Below are 21,710 nucleotides of genomic sequence, written 5' to 3' on the forward strand. Positions count from 1 at the left end.
ATTCTGTATTGCTAAAGTACTGATTTTCTATGTCTGATCTTGCTTGATGTAACATTAAGGCTACTTGTTTCTGGATCTATGTAATGCAATATAGTGTTTTTATTGTACAGGCATTAACATCTGTAGTGAACTTCCGGGAGCCCAAATCCACCTGCAAAGCTCCTGAATTGGTGAGTTAAGCTATACTATCATCATACGTGTGAAAAGCTCACATTTAAAGGTCTGATTTGCTAACCTATTTCAAACATTACATAACTGAAATATTACCTGTTGAACCAGGTAAGATTGTAGCAAATACCAGGATAACAGAAACCTCCGGACAAGAGCAGTTTCAACAAGTAAAATGTGTGGAATAAAAAAATGATGTTTTAGTTTGAATTGAAAGGCACTGGCTAGGCTACATCCCAAACACCAGAAGGAAATTATTTTTGGTAATGGGATTGTTTAACTCTCATTTTGAATATTCAATCCAACTTTTACGTCTAGTCTTAAAGTTTAAGGTTGGTATATGATTGTTGGAAGGGGCGGGGTTCGGCCATGGGTGTTAATAACTTTTTGTTTTTCAGAAATAAGTGCCCTGTGGACTAGAAGCAGAAGTTGAGGTGAAGGTTCAACAGAACAAACATATGCCCAAAGTGCAGTTCAACACCTTTATTAACTTTGTCAGGGTGAGTTGGAGTAAAAGGTATAGGTTCTAGGGGATTCAAAATAGAAATAAAAAAAGAATCTTTCATAAGGGCATCACAATGGCTTCATTCAGTATTTCAAGGGAAATATTAGTCTTCCAATGTTTCCCTGTCCTACACTCTATCTCCAGGGTTTAACACCCAGCCCGCTTCTTGATTCTTTTACAGGCTAAGGACTTTTGGACACAGTTTCAGTTTGTGGGCACATCACCCTGTCCATGTCTTGGCAACCGTCAGGTACTTTCCCCCTTGCTTCGGGTGCTTATCAGGCATAGATCTTCCCACCCTCTCATCATGTGTTGTCCACTTGGGCCTGTTGCTGTTTCTTTTAAACACACTCTAGCTAGATGTGTGTTTTTCTTCCATTATATTGTTTTTTGTCAAGCTTTGGCATTCACACCTTCCAAGCAAGGGTCACCCTCCTGCTGTAGTCCTCTTTCCAAGTGCTGGCCTTTTGCAGTGTTTGAGGGGTAGCTCCCAACAAGCTTTTTGTTCTCTTTCAAAAGACGCTGCTGCCCAGCAGCCTGAGGTGGTCTTGATTTTGTCTCCCACAACAAGATCTTGTATTTCACTACTGCTGTGTTCTTAAACCAAATCTGTGACGCTCCCAGCGGGCCGTGTTGCTGTTTTTCTTGATTGCTCAATAACTGGCCTCATTCCTAAGTCTTTGCCGGGTCCCACAATCGGATTGATTATTTTTTTTCTAGGTTTTCCGTTTTCCTACTCCGATGCTTTACCTTTTTCTTGATGTTTCTCATCTGTAGTCCTTTATTATCTTAATTTTGATAATTGCTGTTGATTAGGCACTGCTAACAACGGCTTAACTGATCAACTGATCTGCCATTTTAAGGTCAGGCGGGAGCTCTAACACAGCTGAATGGACCTGAATCCTGTGCCAGCCAGCACACCCTGGTCTGGCAGCAGACTGGGAGTATGGATAACATATTCGCCATTAGATAGTGAGCTGGCAGAAAATGATGTGCTTAGATGTGGGGGGGGGGAGGGTCTGTGGCGCTAGCCTTAGCTGATTTGTGGTGGGGCAGGTTGAGGGGCATGATGCATCCTTAATGGGTAGCCACTGTAGGAACTGCAGGATTGGACTTGCATAGCATCTGTCGTTTGTAACATGAAAGATTACTAACTGGGACCTTGGGGGAGGTATTTTTTGGTGGCTGGGAGGTGGTGATCTTAGTGTTCACAATCTCCACGTAGGAAGTTTCTCTGCAGAGGGTGAGAGGCACAAGTTTTACCCATATTACCTCTTGCGTCCTTTTCCTTTTGGGGGGAGTGGGGCGAAAGGATAGGGTGAGCACTCAAGACAGGCAAAACGGCCTGATAGGTTCATGACTATTGCCTTATCAACCGTGTTGTAGTTGCCCTACACTGGCTGTATTCGAATTAAAAGATTAACAGATCTTGCGAGTTTGGAAATCTAGAAAGTAACCTGGTGTGGAGGAATGACTTTTTGACATGCAAGTCTTGTCGAAATACGATAAGGTTATGCTTTTTGGTCAAGGAAGGGAGGGGTGTTACCGTCTGATTTGGGGGCCTTTTAATGACCTATATGGTTGAATACATAGATTCCAGGGTTTGATGGCCTATTCTTTGAGTGGGGGGTGGTAATGGACTGTTTAGTTGTGTGTTTTTATGTTGTTTTGTCTTTGTGGTTGTGTCATGAATCTTTTATAGGTTTCAAAAATGTTATTTTATAATTGTTATGGAGGTCCATATTGTTAGACATATATTTATCTTTAGTTCTGCTGTTTTAATGAGTTTTACGATTTGGACACTTTGTTATGGTATGATGATTGTTGTGTTGAATCTTGTTATTTATAATGTTAAAGAGTTAAAAAAAAAAAAAAAAAAAGATTGACCTCGTCTACCCTGTCATGGTTGTCCTACAATGGCTGCACTTGAATTCCATGATTTATATCAAGTTAGTGTCAAATCTATTAAGCTCTGATTTTACACCACCCTAGCTATCTTTCATGATCAACTAAAACTATTTGATCAATCCTGTACTTCTAGGCAGCTGTGAACAGTTTGTTTTGTCAATGCATACGGTCTTTAAAACTCCAAAGCAGCAGGTAATGGTTCTGGGTGACTCCCTGCCTCTGGAACTCCCTCATTGTAACTTTGAAATGGTTCCCCATGCACCTGTCTTTCTATCATGGACACAATATGTTTTGTTTTAGTATCTCTTCCTCCCTTGCTACTTAATCTCCCTCTCTCTCTGTTCCAAGCCTCATAGCTATTAATTACCTGTAGAATGCTATGATGTATCTTAAAAGGTGTTGACTGATGATGCATAACCTTCAGCACTCGCATTCCTTTGGGACAAAAATCACACTTATTAAAACTACAAATGCCTCATCCAGTCATCTGCAATTCAGTACTGTGAAGGGTGTGTCTGTTGCATTCAAGGCGTTATTTCTGTGATATACCACAGAAAGATGGTATGTACACTCACTGATCCAAGTTGAGTACTATTAATAATTAAGGTTTATAGGCCCCACCTGAGGGCCATCATGGGAGTTAAGCGCCATGAAGACTGAGTTAAAGGTCCTCGTGCAGTGAGCGAGTGTAACAAGGTTTACTGGCCCATAACCCCTGCTGCTTCCCTAGACCAGAGTCTATAACGCTGGTATAACCACTTTTGCACTTCATTCATAATATGCATCAGGGGTCTACTGCCTTTGGCTCTCCAGATGTTTTGCACTGCAACTCCCATCACCTCTATCCATCATAGTTTATGGAAAGGGTTCTTGGGGGTCATGGTCCAACATATCTGGAGAGATGCAGCTGGCATACATCAGTATATAGTGAATATAAATGTTCATGGAAGTTTATCCAAAATATGTGCCTGGTCTGTCGTAGACAATTAGCTGTGGGTGCCCACTGTTCCGCAGGCAGCTATAGAATTAAAGTTCTCAACAATCTGCAGACTATGTGAAACAATCTGCAAGCTATAATGGTTCCTATACCCCTCAGATTGCCCAATGAGAATGCCATTCCAGTAGCTAAAATGACATTTTTTGTTACCAGTTAAGCAAATAGTTGTTTGCCCATTACATGAATAAGGCCTTTTGGCATTTTTGATTTGATTTTATGACTCCCTTTCTTGCCACACATACACATGAGCTTCAACTTGTATGTTACAACAAATGCATCTAGGCATGGATAATGTTAGTTCTCTGCCATAGAAATGAACTGATGTACAGCTCAAAATGCAGTTCCCAGTTTTAACTTCTTAAATGGCATCTATGCTGTTTTACTTAGTGCCTTCTTATTTATGCAATGAGCTACGAAGCCTTGCTGCTTGTTTAGTCAATTTGCAGAACCACATGCAGATCAGTCAATTTCCTCACATGAATAAAAAGCTTTATAACACATAATATAACATAACTGGACTGCTATTCGCATCAGTACAAGAAGGTCTAAAGAGAACTGTTTTTTTGTGATAGCGTTGGTTATCAAGTGTTAGGGAGAATTCTCTGTAAAGGCTAATTTCCCAAACCTAGTGAGTCCCCCAGCAGCTTTGCTGGATTTTTGGGGTTTATTTTTTTCTCCTGCTAAGAGTGAGACTCTTTTACTCCCACTCTTAGACATGATTTGAGGTGTTCCTTTGTCTTTCCATGTGTTTTATGGGCTATGGGGTCTTTTACTCCATAGGGTTTCATGTGTTTTTGATGTGGGTTACACAGCACCCTCCGTGCCGTAACCCAGGGGGTGTCGTAACGACCCCCCAACATAGACTCCATACCCTGGGACTGACTACTGTCTCCCAGGGCATGTAAAGTCACCATTGGCTTTACTAGTCCCAAATTATTATGAACAGAAACCAGTACAAACCATCATATTGTGGACGTACTGGTCGGGGCAATTCGATTGCCCCAGGGTCTGTTGTTCAAGGGGGCACGTCTCTGTCCCCCCTGATCGAGTTTTGGCTGGTGGCAGTGGATACTACTTTTTATATTCATCCGCAAATGTATCTCTATGGGATTTTCCCATTGTTCGAGGCTACCAACTTTAATTATTTAATTCTTATAGCCTCGAACATGGCGCCGGTTTATTTATTTAATATTAATTCACTGGTTGGCATTCTTTTGCCAGAACTTGATTCTAAAATGGCGTTTGTGTTCTCTTCTGTGACTCCAACCCAAGTCGAGCCCTTTGTTACACTTTTTGGTGGGCTTCTCCACAGAAGCCTCCAAAAGTGGTGCCACTCTGTCTGGGTACCACAAGGGGTGTAGGAGGGGGTTTAGGCACCCTGGACTGCGTTGCCTTGGGCCAATCACACAAGAGTGTGACTTGAGTTGCCAAGTGGTGAGTCGGCCGGCTCACCACTTAGCATGTTTGATTGACAGCTAGGCTGAATGAATGGGGGTATGCTGCATAAAAGCAGGGCTTTGGGGACTGGAAATTCAGAAGTCGCCACAGGACCTAAGAATCCGAGGAGGGAGAAGCTGAGCCGACCTGCAACGACGACACCACCGGTGGAGCCCTGCTGAACCGTCTCACCACTTTTCCCGACGACAGAGGAGATCTCCAGTCCAGAGAGTCTTCTTCCTTTGACTGGTGGGGATAACCAGTTTTGCCTTCTTTTCACCTTCGTGGAGCATCTCGTGGCCGCCTTGCCCGTGCCAAGCACCCCGGCAACCGGAATACCAAGGCTTACCACTACCGCAAAGAGAAGGGTAGTACCTTTTAACCGAACGAACTCCGCAGCTGGTTTCTTCCCTGGCAGTGCAACGACCTTCATCTTTCCTCCACGGCGAGACCTCCTCTTCCTCTGGACGAAACACCGACTTGCACCCACTGCCCGGAACAACTCTCCCCGCTGGAGCTTCCTTCACACTTAAGGTACTGTGTCCCGCCTGGCTTCCCTTGCGACAGATCGTTCGGGGTGACAGTAACGCCTCGACTTTCTAACCTGGGCTGGCCTGGGACAACCTAGCTAACTTTTCCTGACTTTAATTTCATCCTTTGTTTGCGAACTATCTACAAGACTCTTTGGGCATAACCCTACCGTGTGAACCTGGACCCCTTCTGCTTGCTCTCTCCAAGAGCTGGGCCTTGCAATTGACTTCCTTGCTCTCCAGTAGAACTCTGCCTATCCTGCCTTACTGTGGTTCTTTGAAAAAGTATTGAAATTTGTGTTCTTCCATAACTCTGCCTTTTCCCTCCCTTTTTAATAACTTATTAGAGTGCCATCTTATGTTAAGCGAATTAAGAAAATAAGTGGCGTTTCTCACTAAGACTTGCCTAATAAGTAATTAGGGTTGTATATATATAATAGTGACTGTGTGCTGAATTTACTTACCTCTTTGTGCTAGTGTGATTTACAAGTGTGTCTTTAAAATAAATAATTATATACTTTTGCACCAAAGTTCTGGTCAGTGTTTGCTTGTGCTACTGTATCTCTGTACCTATTGTGTATACTCTACATACTGCCTAACTCGTCTGACTGCTCAGCCACAGCTACCAAGTGAATCTGTGTGGTACAGACTGCTACCAAGTGGGTTTACTGCCAAACACCTGTAGTCTTAAATCTTTTGCAGTGGTCCCTAAGGGAACTGCACAGGTTTCTGCCTAACATCAAGCTGCAGGATGGTAAAGTTGGTATGATGTGGCAGTGATCGCAAGATATATGGGGGCACAGGGTGGTGAGTGTGAACAATGTTGGGCAGTTTGGGGGTGGAAATGATGGTTGTGAAATGAATGGCACTACACATTTTTGCAGTGAGGCTCAGACTTGTCAGACATGCTGTGGTAAGGGAGTTGAAGGAAGAATCTGCTTACAAATGTGAGAGTGAATGACAATAATTGAGGTCAGAAGATAAGAGTGCCATGTGAGTGAAAGAGGGACTCAATGGGTCATGTTGAACAAAGAACAGTATCTGCGTTTCCATAGTATGAGGCACTAGGGATAAGAAGCAGTAACAAGCACCTAATGATGGGTGACAAAGTGTATCAACATTTGACTGATGAGAAGTGCTATATAAACACAGAAAAACCTTGGCCAATGGGTTATGCTCATTTCTTACTGCTGACTTGCTGAGTGATGAACTAGGAAACCTGGGTTCACCTCTGCTTCGTACCATACCAAATTGTGTGAAACAAGACAAATCACTTAAGTCTACCTTCTTATCATTAGCTGCTGAAATTGGGATCCCCTCCGACAGTGCCCTGCCTAACTTTAATGAAGATGATGGTGAGATGGCAGGCTGCACAAGCCACATGATGCTGGCCTGGGAATGGTGTGTGGAGGATCCAGTGTCCACCATGCCACCATCAGTGATCGGGGGATCATCACATAGAAGCCCCAAGGTCCATTTCTCTTTAAGAGAACAGATTATGAGGGAGTCCCACTTTCATGTTACGCACAAGATCACCCCATTCCCCAAGCCAGTAGTACGTTAACAGAAAGACGGAAGATTAATACTGGCTGGGTGAATCCCAGAGAAGCTCTTGTTGAACATGTACTAGGCCACACATAAGCCAACAGGGGAGAGGGTGGACTCGCAAAGCTGGCAGCACATGCATGCTCAGCTCTCTTCGCACAGGTTTAGAAAGCACATCCAAAGTAGCTGAACAAGCGGTTATCTTCTTGCACTGTAGAACCAAGGGGTCATGAGGCTGGAGGAGAGACCCAGAAGGCTGGTGTACAAAAGAGGTGATTTGGCGGTGATGATGAACAGTGGGAGTGAAGCTGGTACTGATACAAGGATGCCGCAGGAGGTAGTACATTTTGAGGTGGAGGTGGTACCTGAGATAGGTGTAACTGAAGAAGATTAAAGCAAAGGGTGACTAAAGACTTGAGGTGCAGAGGAGAATTACCAGAAGTAGGAAAGAGGAGGAGGAGGAGGAGAGTTAGAAAAGAGGGGCACTAAAGTGGAATATTAGCAGGAACCAAGAAAGTTGTCGGTGGAGAGAAGGGAAACAGAGTTTGGAGCCGGGGGGGAGGCTAAGTGGAGGAGGCTGGGGTTAAGGGGGAGGAGAAAATTCCATCACACCCTAACCAAGTTATGTTGGCAGTATGGAGAGATGAGCTCCGAGTCAAAATGGGAGAGCCTATTGAGGATGGAGGAACGAGCAATGTGATAAAGCATTGAGGACGTGCAGATGAAGGTTGAGGTCGGAGGAAGTGGGTGAGCAAATAAGTGGCAGTTCAGTATATTTTAGCCCATGGTGAGATGTTGAGGAGCGAGTGAGATTGGGTTTGTGGGCTGTAGAACCAGTACCCTGAGAGAGAAAGTGAGAGGCCTAGTAAGAATCTTCTAGACACCATATAATAACCTTGTGTGTCCCTTAGGCGCTGGACCTTGGTTCACAGCCGTCTCCAATATAATACTGAATATAGAATCAGCAAACAGACTCAACTTTGGACTTGAAACCCAGGAGGAGATCTTGCCACTGTATATTCACACAAGAACAATGAAAGAAAGCTACACATACAAGAGACTGGACTTTGATAAAAGACTGGGCGGAACCATGAGAGGAATTGTGGGACATTTCATTAAGCATGCTTTGTTTGTTGTTTGGATACATTAAAGGACCTGAATACCTGTACTTGCTACAGACTGAAGAGGAACCTCAGATCGGGCACAGCACTTTTTACTTGTAATTGTAGTGACCAAATCAACTCATTACAAGCACCCACAATTACGAAAAATCCCTGTATCCATCCACCACATAGTGGACCACCGAAAACCTGGCTCCCTCCAACCCCCCCCCTTGCACATTTAATAACACGAACGTCCCCTTGTCCGCATCTTCCACCCTACAGTAGCTCAGCGCCCCTTCCTACGATGCCTAGCCACAGGGACTAGGCATTCAGAACTCTACCATTCAGGGAAAAGGGAACTCTGGTAGGTGAGTGATCAAAGAGAATTGGCGAGTGGTGTCTCTCTAGAGGACCGGGCACTCCAGAGCAGTGGTTCGCAGTCCCTGCCAATCAGCGGCAAAACTGCCTGCCAGCGACGCCGCCCATAGTTCCAGCCCCTGGGCGGATTTGGGTCCCAGGCCGGTGGGAAGCACCTGGCGCTGCAGAGGGCGGGGCCCCCCCTTTGCTGCCGCACACCACCCACCCGCTGACCTGAGGAGGAGGAGAGCGTCCGTATCCCTCATGCTAGCTGGCACGCAGGAGGAGGAGCACGACCCGAGGGTCCCGGGCACTGACGCAAGCTACGCGCTGGGGAGCTACAGGCTGGGGGAGGCAGGCCCGGACTGTCGCACTAAACAGCAGAGGCTGTTGCCACAGGACCGGGAGCAGCTGGTCCTAAGCTGCTAAGTGCTCCAACCCTCCCTGACTTCTGGATAGCACTGCCTGGCAGCCCCAGTCCTCAGAAGCCGGAGGCCTGATGAGGAGCAGGGGGTGGAGCTGCAGCCAGCCCTGAGGGGCTGGGACGCCGGCTCCCGACCACAACATCTGAGGAGGTCTGCTGAGGGCACAGGTGGAGCCCTGGGCCCCCCCCTTCCACCGCCTGAACCAGGAACACAAAGCCTAATGGCCCACCCTGCACAGATGCGCCAACCCCTCCAGACACCCCACTTTAAGCACCCTACCTAAGAAGCAGACGCCAGCAGCAGAGCACTAACCCCCTCCAGGCACCTCAGTCCCAGGGGGGCATCCACGAAATCGCTCTCCTGATGCCAGCAATGGAGCGCTAACCCCTCCAGGTACCTCATCTAAAGCACCCTACTTATGAGGCAGAGACTTTAAGCAATACTGAGCGACACCTCTGTTAAAAGGTAAGGCGGCACCTGTCACACCAGTGGGGGGAACCCAGCAGGAGTACAAGCAGTGCCGCCTCGCCCCACGGGTCGAACCAAACCTAATTGACTCCGCCACAAAAGAACTGGGGAGGGCACGCAGGCTCCTCGAGTCTCATATCACATCACAGAGCCGGGTTCCTAACCTTCAGCAGCCTGCACTTATCCACCTCAAGGTGACCCCGAAGCCGGAGTGCAGGTTCACCCGGCTACCCCGGTTTACCAGCCGCCTCCCTGCCCCCAACACAAGCCGCATGAGTAGAGCAGAGACTCCCTGCACTCTCGTCAACAGCACCCAGAGGGGTCTCAGCAGCTGAGGTAAAGGGGGAGGATTCCTAATACAAGCAAAGAAAAGCTTGAGTACTGACTGAGGGACTTCCCATCATTCCTCCCCCCATAGGAGTGTGAAGGTTTCACAATGTCCAAGAACCCCAAGCCGGCCAAACATGCCCACATCACTACGCTGCTCATGACACCGATGGCAGGAAAAGCAAAAAGGGGCGAGCGCAATCACACCGCAGCATCAAGTAACCGCACAGAAGAGGGTCCCGACCAAAGCGCACAATCAGTCACAAAAGCAGACCTACAAGAACTCCTTTCAGCCATCACTAAGGAGTATCAAATAGGTACTGACGAGGTGAAGAGCAAGATTTCAATGCTAGACAAAAGGGTGGGGGAAGTAGAATCAAGAACTGTAGAAATCGAAACCACACTTTACGAACAGAACTTGGAAATAGGGCAGGGGGCGGAAAGGCTCGCATCATTAGAAGCCAGATGCGAAGCGCTTGAGGCCAAACAGGAAGATGCCGAAAATCGATCCAGGTGCAATAACGTCCAGCTGAGAGGAATCCCTGCATCAATCCCCGACGAGGATGTGGCAGCGTATGTTAACGACTTATTCCGCTTCATTATAACCCTCCTGGACGACTCCCCACTGGAACTCGACAGGGTGCACAGAACGAGAGCAAAGCAAAACTCCCCTACAGCTGGCGACGTGCTGGCAAGAGTACATTTCTATAGACTTAATGCCGGAAGCCAGAGGTACGCCCGCATACACTTCATGGACGTCACGATATCTCGGTACCAAGACTTAGCTGCAACCACATTGGCAAAGAGGAAAGCATTAAAGCCAATGGCAGAATGGCTACGAGGGAGAAAGATCGTATACCGCTGGAGTTTCCCCACAACCCTCTCGTTCCCATGGGAGGGAGTGCCCCGGCATATCCATACCCCAAGAGAAGCCGAAAGCTTCATGAATCCTGTACCAGATGAAGGTGTACCTGAGGAAACCAGGCCTAACTCGAATAGAGCAGAGAGGGATCCCCTGAAGTCCTGGTCCAGGGTGGAGGGTCGACACAGAATACGGGGCCCTCGGCCCAGGAACAAAAGAGCCAACAACCATTAAAGGGGACCCCCCTCATAGGCCCAAGGCACAAGATACACTGAGCCAACCTCTCTGAGCTGATTGAAACTTGGACACAACAAGGTTGTCCGGCGAAAGGCAAGTCAACAGCCAGCATGGGACCCCCGGCCTCCTGACAACAGGCCTTAACCTCACAAGCCAATCTTCAGATATTCGAGGAATCAGGGCCCTCACTGCAAAACACGCAACCCAAAAGAGGACTGCTATAAACAATCTGGAACTATATGAGGCATAATCGCTGCTTACTGAGCTGGTGACGTGGACCCAGTCGGTTGCCCCGTTGGTGAACGGCTGTACTGGAAAACCTGTTTTTCTTATTTGTTCGGGGGGCGCGGGGTGGCGGGGAAACAAATGTTAGGGGTAAACACTGGGGGGGAGAAGAGACACAGCAAGAGCCAGTTCCAACAGCAGTAAACAGCACAATCAACATAAGGATAACATGCAGCACGCGCGACTCAAGGGACACATTAAGCAAAGCAACAACCCAGACTATTAATGGCCACCTCCAATAAGGAGCTAACCATGCTGACCTGGAATGTGCAAGGTCTAAACGCCCCATGCAAAAGGAAATCGGTGGAGCACAGGCTCTCCCGAATAGCAGCAGACATCCTGCCTACAAGAAACTCATCTAATAGCAGACGACGAGAGACAAGTAGCCTTCCAGCGGTACCCAAGACGCTTCTTTGCCTCAGCGAGACAAAAGAAAAGGGGAGTGGCCGTGCTCCTGAGCATCTACGTGCCATTAACCCAGGTTACAGCCAAATGTGACCCCGAGGGTCGCTACCCCCTGCTGAAAGGCCTGCTGATGGAACTGCCTTCACTGTAGTTGCAATTTATTGTCCGAACTCTGCGCTAGAGCACTTCCTCCGTAATCTGCTTATAATTATCTTGTCATTTGCAGTGGGCCGCCTACTAAATGGAGGAGACTTCAACTTACCCCCGGACCCGAACCTGCACAAGACACTGCCCTCATCAAAGGAAGACTTTGTTAAAGCGCTAGCTATGGCCGAATTTTTGAGGGAAACGGAGACCATCGACGTCAGGAATTCTACTCGCACGCTCACTTGGGGTACTCGAGGATTGACCTCCTGTTAACGACACACGCTCATCCCATGCGTCGAAGACATCCAGAGAGGACACAGTCATATCAGACCACGCCCCAGTCATCATGCACCTAAGGGTGCAGGGCCTACTGGAAACACCGCACCGCACGTGGAAACTCCAGGACCAGGTCCTAACGGACATAGCCAGTAGATCAGAATGAATGGAAGCCCTAACCAACTACTTTAAAGAGAACACGACCACCGGGGTTTCCAAAGCGATCATCTGGGATGCATTGAAACCCGTCATCCGCTGTGTCGCAATGGACTGCACCGCAAGACACAGGCGACTAAACCAACTGCAGCAAGACGAGCTAGAAGCAAGAGTTGTGGAAATAGAGAGCAGCTTCAAACAACGCCAAACTAGAAAATTGGACAGAGAACTGCGAAAAGCTAAAGCCGCGCTTGAAATACATGTAGCGGACCAAACAGCCAGAGCGCTGACCTACACCAAGCAATTTTATTACCTGAATAGTAATAAAGCTAACCGCCTTCTGGTCCACAAGCTTCAGAAATTAAGGTTGCGGAACAATATTCAAGGCCTGGCGGACGACGCTGGAACCCTCCACTACACAAACACAGAGAAACTGGCGATTATGGTAGAATATCACAGGGAGATCATGGCGGGACCCCCCAAGAGATAAGCCACACAAGTGCAATACCTAAGGTCTGCGCGAAAAGGCCTGCTGCACCCTCACCTGGACACACTGGAATCCCCAATTACGGCGGAAGAGGTGTGCGACACCATTCGCGCCCTAAAAAATACTACTCCGGGACCAGATGGGCTTACAGTCAATTTTTACAAAAAGTCTGCGCACATCCAACTCATTTCTCACAGCGGGATCCACCACGCCATCCATGGAGGAGTCGCTAACGGTCCTTATACTGAAGCCCGGGAAAGACCCCACTCAATACTCATCATACCGCCCTATCAACCTGTTAAACGACGACGCCAAGGTGTACGCGAAAATACTGGCGAGGAGATTAGCGCCACTGCTCCCAGACATGATACACCCAGACCAAACAGGGCTCATCCTGGGCCGCAGAACCCAGCACTATCAGAAGAACAATCAACACCATCGAATCAGCAAACGGGATGAAAGCGGAAATGGTGGTCCTGTCGCTAGATGCACACAGAGCTTTCGACATGCTAGACTGGGGCTACATACAAGCAACGCTCCTGCACTACGGATTCGGCCCCAACATTGTAAAATGGACACTAGCCAACTACCAACATCCCTTTACCAGGCTTAGACTAAATGGGAACAGATCGGACAGCATTAAGATATTGAGAGGCACCAGACAAGGGTGCCCCCTGTACCTCTTGATATTTGCGCTCTCAGTGGAGCCATTCACCAGCAGACTCCGCCACTACCCGGCAATATGCGGCCTTGAAATCAAAGTGGAATCGTAAAAAGCCGCCCTGTACGTCGACGACGTGCTACTAACACTCACCCGGCCAGAAACATTGACGGTGGCTCTATGGCAAGAGCTTGAAGCATTCAGGGGGGCGTCGGGATTCTCCATAAATCTCTCCAAGTCAACAGCAATGGGGGGTCAACATGCCGAGGAAACACCAGAATGAACTAGAAGCCGATCACCTGATTCCAGGGGCGAAACCACAACTCGGCTATCTGGGGGTCCAGGTGCCAAACAACTCTGAAAGAATATACAAACTAAACTTCCTCCCACTGTTTAAGGAACTTAAAAAGGATCTGGCCCGGTGGCAGAAACAAGAAATTTCATGGTTCGGCAGGATCACAGCCCTAAAAATGAACCTGGTTCCGAGACTACTCTACTATTGCATAGCCCTCCCAGTAACCGTCTGAAAAGAAGACATCCAGAAACTGCAGACGGACATTCTGAAATTTGTTTGGGAGGGCAAGAAAGCGCGAATACCGAGGCGCGTTATGCTACGTGGATCAACGGTCCGCGGTCTCGTAGTCCCTGACGTATCCAGGTACAGCCTTGCGGCTCGCTTTCACAGGCCTTTGCATGGCAGACCACCACCACCAACAAACCCTGTTGGCTAGACCTGGGGGAAGCCTGGTGTCCGGTCCCAATAGAGTCGCTCCCTCGCATGAAGAAACGTGGAGACCCCCCAAACACGGGCCGCTGCCGGCGACTGAAAACATAGTGATGAACTGGCATAAAGCAGCAAGACAATGGAAGTGTAGAACCACAGCGGGCCACTAACCCCAATCTGGGACAACCCAGACTTTACCCCGGGTATCACCACAAGCAACTTCCGCAAATGGAAGAAAGGGGGGCTGCGGCAGGTCATAGACTTCTTTGTGGACGGGAACCCCCTGAACTTCGAAGCCTGTAAAGCTAAATTCCAGGTTCCGGAAACAGAGGTTCAGATACGCTCAGCTCAGGCACTGGCTCTCCGGCGAGACGATGAAAAATAGAAGTAGAGAACTCACAGCCCTAGAGAGGACACTCAAGTCAAACCCCCCCTAGGGAAGATATCCACACTGTACAAGTTGCTCGACAGGACGGACCCAAGTAAAAAAGCGGCCTACATGCTGAAATGGGGAAAAAGACCTAGCCAGAAACATAGATCCCGAGGAATGGTGCCAAATCTGGGCCAGGGGACACAAAAGCTCCAAATGCATAACCAACAAAGAAGGGGCATTTAAAGTATGCTACAGATGGTACAAAACTCCAGAAATCCTTAACAAATGCAACCCATTGATTCCCCCGTACTGCTGGAGAGGGTTCCCAGACAAGTGAACGCTATATCACTTCCTATGGACATGCCCCAAAGCCACCCAATTCTGGCACACCGTCTTAGAACAAATCAAAGCGATCACCGGCCTCACGATCCCATGGGACCCGGGAATAGTCTTGCTGGGAGTAACTGAAGGGCGGACCTGTGCTTACACCTCCTGACGGCCGCCAAGATATCCATAGCCAGACTGTGGAAACACCCGGAAGGCCCGGCAATCCCAATGTGGTGGTCCAAATGTTGGGACATAATAGTAGCTGAAAAAGTCACAGCCATCCGGTTCGGGAACAGAGACAAGTTCTACCAGACCTGGGCTCCCTTCCTGGACTACACACAACAAGGCAACCCCCAACACTACGATGGTTGGGAAAATTGCACTAGAGGGCCACCTGGAGGATTCAAGGCATAACCCTGATACCCGAGCATGGCAGAGGAACTAAATGGGCAGAACACTCTGGGTCAGCAACCACAGAGTCCCTCACGAAGAACCTACAGGCGAGCTAGACGATGATCTGCGCTGGTGTGCATTTCCTCCTCAGATCATGCGTAAAGCTAAACTGCTGTCTCTCATAGTCCGCGGACCCCCTCACCTCCACCGCCCCCATGGACTATTTCTATTGAAGACTTCCGGTCATTTGTTCCTTGTTATTGTTTGTTCTAAGTTATTCTAGCTCTAATCTCCTCAGATGCCATTCAATGTGTGCTGATAAGCTGGAATGTATAAAACCAATAAAAACATATTTGAAAAAATAAAATAAAATAAAAGTATAGGAACAGTAAAACAAAAAAATAAATAAAATAAAAAGTAGACGAGCACTGCTCCTGCACTCTTTCCTATGCCTTGGCAATACGCGCTCCATGAACAATTGCTTTAACATAGCTGTCTCTGCTTGGCATTTGGCAATATATGTTTGCACACATTGTACAGCTTCGGTCCTTTACATGTCTGCTCAGAACAGTCTTCTTAAGGGCGTTCATCCACCACAGCGCTTCAAGGCCATACCAGTGGCAGTAGGCACTATACAAATAACATAAAATGCACACACATTCCCAGAAATCTTTTTTCATTGAGTTAGGCCACATGGAGAGACTAGGATATGACCTAGGCTTAAACAGAATTGAATAACTATTGCTTTGAACACTTTCAAACTTGCTCGCGAGACGTACTTTTGAGCTTACCCCGAGAACTGACCACATACTGTTCAATGCCATTCTGTTATTTTGTGCAAATTCCTCTTTGTGCACATTCTTGGCACTAAGGTAATTGATTTGGGTTTCCCCTGTAAGATATCCTAATAAAGATGACACCCACATATGGGCTGTGTTTTATCTTAATGCGCTTTGTGACACCTCCTAGAAGCTTGCAGTGGTTGGCTATATTAAAATCTCCTGACTAACTTGAAGGTCATGCTTTAGGCCCCCCGCACATTTTATATTGCACTTAAACTCTGCTCAAACAATTAAAAAAACAATGGGTTCATTGCCTACTTGCAAGCTGCTGAACCAATAAACCTGTGTCCAAATCTCTGCTTACTCATTTGATTTCAGTTGTGTGATCCTTGGCAAAACACTTTACCACACTGCCTAATTTTTACTAGGTGATATGATTGTATTGTTGAGTTGGGTTACAATCTCCTGACTTAATTGAAGGCCATGCTTTGGGATCTGACACATTTTGGAACCACCGGGAATAGTCATTCTTCTGTGAAAATTAATTCAGAACAATGGGTTAACTCAAGTGAAGTCAAGTGAAGTCGTATATTACAAAACAAAAGCACTCTCCAAGCAGAATAGCTGCTACATTGTTTGATTTCAGATACAGATTCAATTTCAGGCTGTGAAGCAGCATTCGCACCGAGAAGAGCCTTCCATAAATGGGAAGTGCGCTCAAAAATGTTATTGTCCCAAGCTTTCGAGCATGTGTTTTTAAGCAGACTGTGATCGATCGTAAAAAAAATGTCCTATGCATCTTTGCTTTGTTTTCCTCACTTTTACACATGTGAAAACAACGGGTTGGGTGCGGACATCTTGGGCTAATCTTATCCGTTGTTGCATCGCCCCAAGTTCAAGTGCCCTGGCAGCACTAAATCATAACACCCGCCCCTGAAGCTGACATCACTATTTCAAACGATATGCTCCACCTATTTTCATGACGTTAGTGGGCAGAGTATCCAAACGCGCCCATTCATCACCCACGCCATAACATCAGTCAACGCAGAACCCGAAAGATCAACACACATCCTCTCACGGCGTGTCCCAAATTGGATTTGCTTACAATATTTTTAAAGAAAACATAATTAATCTGCAATTTAGCAAGTGCTTTTATTTAACAAAGAACTCTCCAAAAGCCACATTGTCATGATCCACTGATTGCGATCAATGACCAATTGTTGTGTGTCCTTAAATTAGAGCAGCAAAACTTGATAATGACGCACATGGTGTTCCTTTCGGGAGAAGATGCAGATTCAATGCGCCTTCAATCGCAAAAGGCTTTGGCATCAGCTTCTTGCTACACCGTAAACGATGACAGGTTGCTCCTTGTCGCTGGTACCACCAAAGGGCATATCGGTCACGGTCTATCGTCCCACATGGCGGTGATGCTAAACGATCTGTTTTGGCGTATCTGCCATTGTTGATTGTTTCCAGCTACCGTGGGATGGATTCTTCAATGTCATTCGCAGAACGGTCAATATATCTGTAGGTAACAGAATAAAAATATATTTTAGTAGCCATTCTTTATTCAAATGTATCCATTTACCCTGTAATTCTGCACCGGATGAAACCTAATAACAAACACAAACCACACATAATGAACACACACAGACCACATGGGGCAGTATTTTAGACTACGATGTGCATTAAAAGGTTAGCGCTGTGAAGTAGGTATAGCTCCCAATGGGATGGCGAAACTGGCGGAGAAATGGAACAGACAGACAGATGGCATTATAACAGAACTTGGAATATTATCTATTGAAAATCGAACCAAGTTCCCTCAGAAAATGTTCTGCCCCTGACACACCCAAGAATGCAACTTTGATAGGACACCTTGATTTTCCATGGGACGAAGTGGTTTAGATATCACTAGCCTGTATACAGGTTGTGGTTGCGGGTTGTCGATGAATTATCGTCACAATATGCTCCAATTAACAACCCATAACCATGTCAGTAAGCAATACCGGTCAAAAAATCAAATCTTTACTCACTCCTCTTTAAGCTATACACAAATAACAATTAGTAGACTTATAAACAAACCACAAGTTACACACTTGTTTTTTTTAAATATGGCGCAGTATAAATTTAATTAGCGGAACAATGTATTGTGGCCACTATTTTTGTCAAATGGCATATTCCCACGTTGCTGAATTGTTCGATATGCATACAGCACAAATGTTGTTTTTAATCGCAAAAATAATATGGATAGTTGAACTTACATTATGTTTGGTAGTTCCATTCTCTTGGCGTAAGGCAGAGTGTCTGCTCAGAACAACATTTTGCATACATTGAAACTAAATGTTCCAATGTCCACTTTCAATATAGTAAATATTATCATTTTTGCGGGTATTCGACACCTTCCTTCCTTCTATCCTAGTGATTGCTCCCTTTCATTCAAGGTCAGATAACAATTGAAGCTTGTTTTCCGCATGTATGCGTGGTAGGTTTAGTTTTTTGTGAAAGAATACCACAATAATAAAACATCCCTGACAAGACGCGTCAGTATGAACTGATTAATTTCTTCTATTCCCACAAGCATCATCCACGAAGTGACCTTGACTCCATGGAACGATGAGCCCAGCTGACCCACGTGGCATCCACCAATGCCGCACAATCATGAATACTGTCTTACCCATCACTAGTGCGGGTTATGAGCCTATGTGTGATGTCATTCATGATGCTGTGGCCTTTTGATAGGCAAAATCATTCTTTCTGGAGTCTCAATGTTCTCGAAGAGCGGACAGCTTTGATGAATTTCTTATCATTTCGGAAAAAGTTAACCATGTTAAACCCTGCAAGCTATCTCTTAGCTTCTTTGCTGTGAGGGTTGTACTCATTATGTTGTGAGCGTAACAAGGGACAGCCTTCAATTGCACGCTGCCTTCTATAATTTATGCATGTCCGTTCAGACTATCTATCCCACCTACTTTCAAGTGAGACAGGTTACATTGCTTGCTCATACCTAGTCAGTTGCATTCATGATCCTTAATGGCTGATTTTTTTGAGAAGAAAACCCTCAAGCTATCAGAAATTTTTAGAACACGCCACCAGCTAGTCGGGCGACCCTATCACAACCCCTAGCAAAAAGTGCCTGGCCAGACAACCCTTCAAGACACATCTCAGCAGGGCCCAGACCAATTTTATCTCTATGACCCCAATACATATTGCGAGGATCAGGAGAACCTAGACGAGGTAGATCATTATTATGATGATGACGACAAAGACGTTTCCGTCTTACCCTCTCCAGATCATGTAGACGTGCCGGTGGCAGACTCACCAGTAGATAACCAACTACAATTCAATGATATCCTCCTAAAGGCAGCAGACCATTTCCAAATTCAGATACAGGAAACGGAGATAGACAAGGATTGTGTCGAAGACATATTGGGTGACAAAAAAACAGTAACCCAATTCATCCCCTTATTGAAATCGGTACAAAGGAGGATACAACCCTTTCTCCAGCATGGGGTCTGGCATGGATTCACATGCTCATGAATATTCTCCGTCGTCAGGCCGGGAATCCTCGGTATAGAAAAAAATCAGTATCAGTTTCGTTTCTGATCTGTCTTTCTTAGTAGTAACCAATCACTGGTCTCTGGGTCATACTGCCCCCAGCCAATGACTGCCCTCTCCCTAAGCCCCGCCTCCGGCAGCCATCCTCAGATTTTTACTGCACGTTCAAGTGTTGGGAGTAGCTCTCGAGCTTTTGCTGCGTTTTCGTGCTTTTTCAGGAGATTTTTCTCATTTTTCGGTTAAATAGAGCCTCAAGCTCCACCGTTTCTACATCCGATCAACGGGGATCCGTTTCGGAGTTTTCTACGCCCCTCAAGGGTGAAGATTTCATCGAGTTAAGCTTTTGGAGGATTCCAGAAGTTCCGAGGCCTACCCCGGACATGACCCAGGAGAAAGGGAGGTTGACGCCCGGGAAGCTGTTCAGGACCTGTTTTCAAGAAGGACGAGCATTCGTTATGCCTCTACTGTCTCCATGAGGACAAGACGCACACGGAGAAGGACTGTGCGTTTTGTGGGAACATGTCGGAGCGGACCATGAAGGATCGCCACCTCCGTCTCGCCAACTGGCTGTAAGGGAAGAGCCCGTCAGGCGAGAAGAAGAAAAAGAAGTCCGAGTGGTCTTCTAAGTCCTGTGAGGGCGCCCCGGCGACGGGGGCCCAACAAAAGGCTAAGTACCGCGGGCACCGGGAGCGCCGAACGGTCAGGCTCCTTGGCGGCCAGGCATGGGGCATCCTCCCCGGCACCATCAACCACGAGCCAACGCTCTGGCTCGGGTAAGAGGAAGTCCGAGAACCCGGCGAAGCTTCTGGAGAGGCCCTGGTCGATCTCGAAGATTCCGGCAGAGGGGAAGCGATGCTCGGACCCTCCGCCCCAAGGTGAAGGCCCCAGGTGTCCAGAAGGTGGCGATGGCCTTAATTCACCCTGCTAAGACCTTGATTGAGGATGTTGCCGCTGCCCTGGCTCAGCCTGTGGAGGCTACACCAGTGGAGGCGCCCTCAGGACCCAGAGTCTCCCTGCCACCGCGGAGGGAGTCGTCTTTCAGGCCCATTGAAAAGACCCCCACGAAGTCCTCATTGGAAAAGGTGGGAGAGGGGCTGGTGGCCATCGTGGTTACGGACACGACCTCTGAAGAAGAGCTCATCGAAGTCGTGGAAGAGGCCCAGCCCATCAGGAGGGATCCCGACAAGGGCGACGACGAGAGCGACGGTGTAGCCGACAAGGCTCCTCAAGAGCCCTCGCGCCCGTCGTTTCCGGCGCCGCAGGACACCTCGGTGGCCATTTTGTCAGCGATTCAGTCCTTATGCTCGGAGATAAGGACAAGGTTGCCCCTTCCCCCGACGGAGGTACCTGAGCCAGACCCGACGGGGGAACCGGAGCCAGGACCTTCGGAGAGTCCACCACATAAGAGGAGGAGGACGCATCCTATCCACCTCTCCCACCTCTGCGGCCTGCTCTGCCTTCCCCCCGGTCTACTACCCACGGGGTTGATACAGGCACGGACACGGCTACGACAGGTACAGATGACGACGGAGGCGATGACGGGACGTGTCCCCCGTCACCCCCTGCTCGGGCGTCCCCGCCCGACGAGATTGGATTCTTTCATGCCATGATTTCCAGGGCATCCAAGCTTTTTCAGCTCTGCCCAGAAGAAAAGAAGAAAGAAGGGTTCCTTTACCAACGGTGCGAGGCTAAAAGGAAGACAGTCCTCGCCGTACCGCTTCTTGATGACATCTGGGATGAGGGACTTGCCCTCCTCAAGAACCCTGCCACGGCGCCGGCAAAGAGGGACCGGTACGAGAAGTAGTACTGGGTCCCCGACGCTGCTCCCTTGTGCCTTCGGGCACAACCTACCCCGGATTCGGTCGTATCGGCGGCGGCAAAGAAGAAAGCTGGGGGGGGCATCAGCCTCGACAACTTCCCCGCCGGACGGCGAGGGCAGGAAGTTGGACATGATGGGACGACGGATCATCTCATCCGCAGCGACGACTATCAAGGCGGCCAACGCCCTGGCTATCGTAGCCCGCTACGACAGGGAGTTGTGGTTCAAAATCGCCCCTCTGTTAGACTTCCTTCCGGATGCCAAAAGGGCTGAGGCCCTTGAAATCCTACAAGAGGGGGAGATTGCTTCGGACCACGCCATCACGGTGGCAACGGACATCGCCGACACCGGTTTCCGTCAGTTGGGCAACAGCGTTTGCTTGAGACGAGGATGGCTCAAAGCCACGGATTTCCGCCAGGGCGTACAAACCAAGGTTTTGGACATGCCCTTT

The 21,710-nt window shown here is 47.8% G+C and overlaps 1 protein-coding gene across 1 annotated transcript in view; it reads left to right on the forward strand.

The window, feature by feature from the left end:
* CUL2 (cullin 2) overlaps nucleotides 1–21,710 on the forward strand; it is a 1,882,542-nt gene that overhangs the window by 1,055,348 nt on the left and 805,484 nt on the right. The window contains exon 13 of the mRNA XM_069648039.1: nucleotides 111–170. Coding sequence (XP_069504140.1) covers nucleotides 111–170 — 60 coding nt within the window. The remainder of the gene's footprint in view (nucleotides 1–110; nucleotides 171–21,710) is intronic.

Source organism: Ambystoma mexicanum, chromosome 2q (genome assembly GCF_040938575.1).
Source record: "Ambystoma mexicanum isolate Mex_15411 chromosome 2q, UKY_AmexF1_1, whole genome shotgun sequence".
NCBI lineage: Eukaryota > Metazoa > Chordata > Amphibia > Caudata > Ambystomatidae > Ambystoma > Ambystoma mexicanum.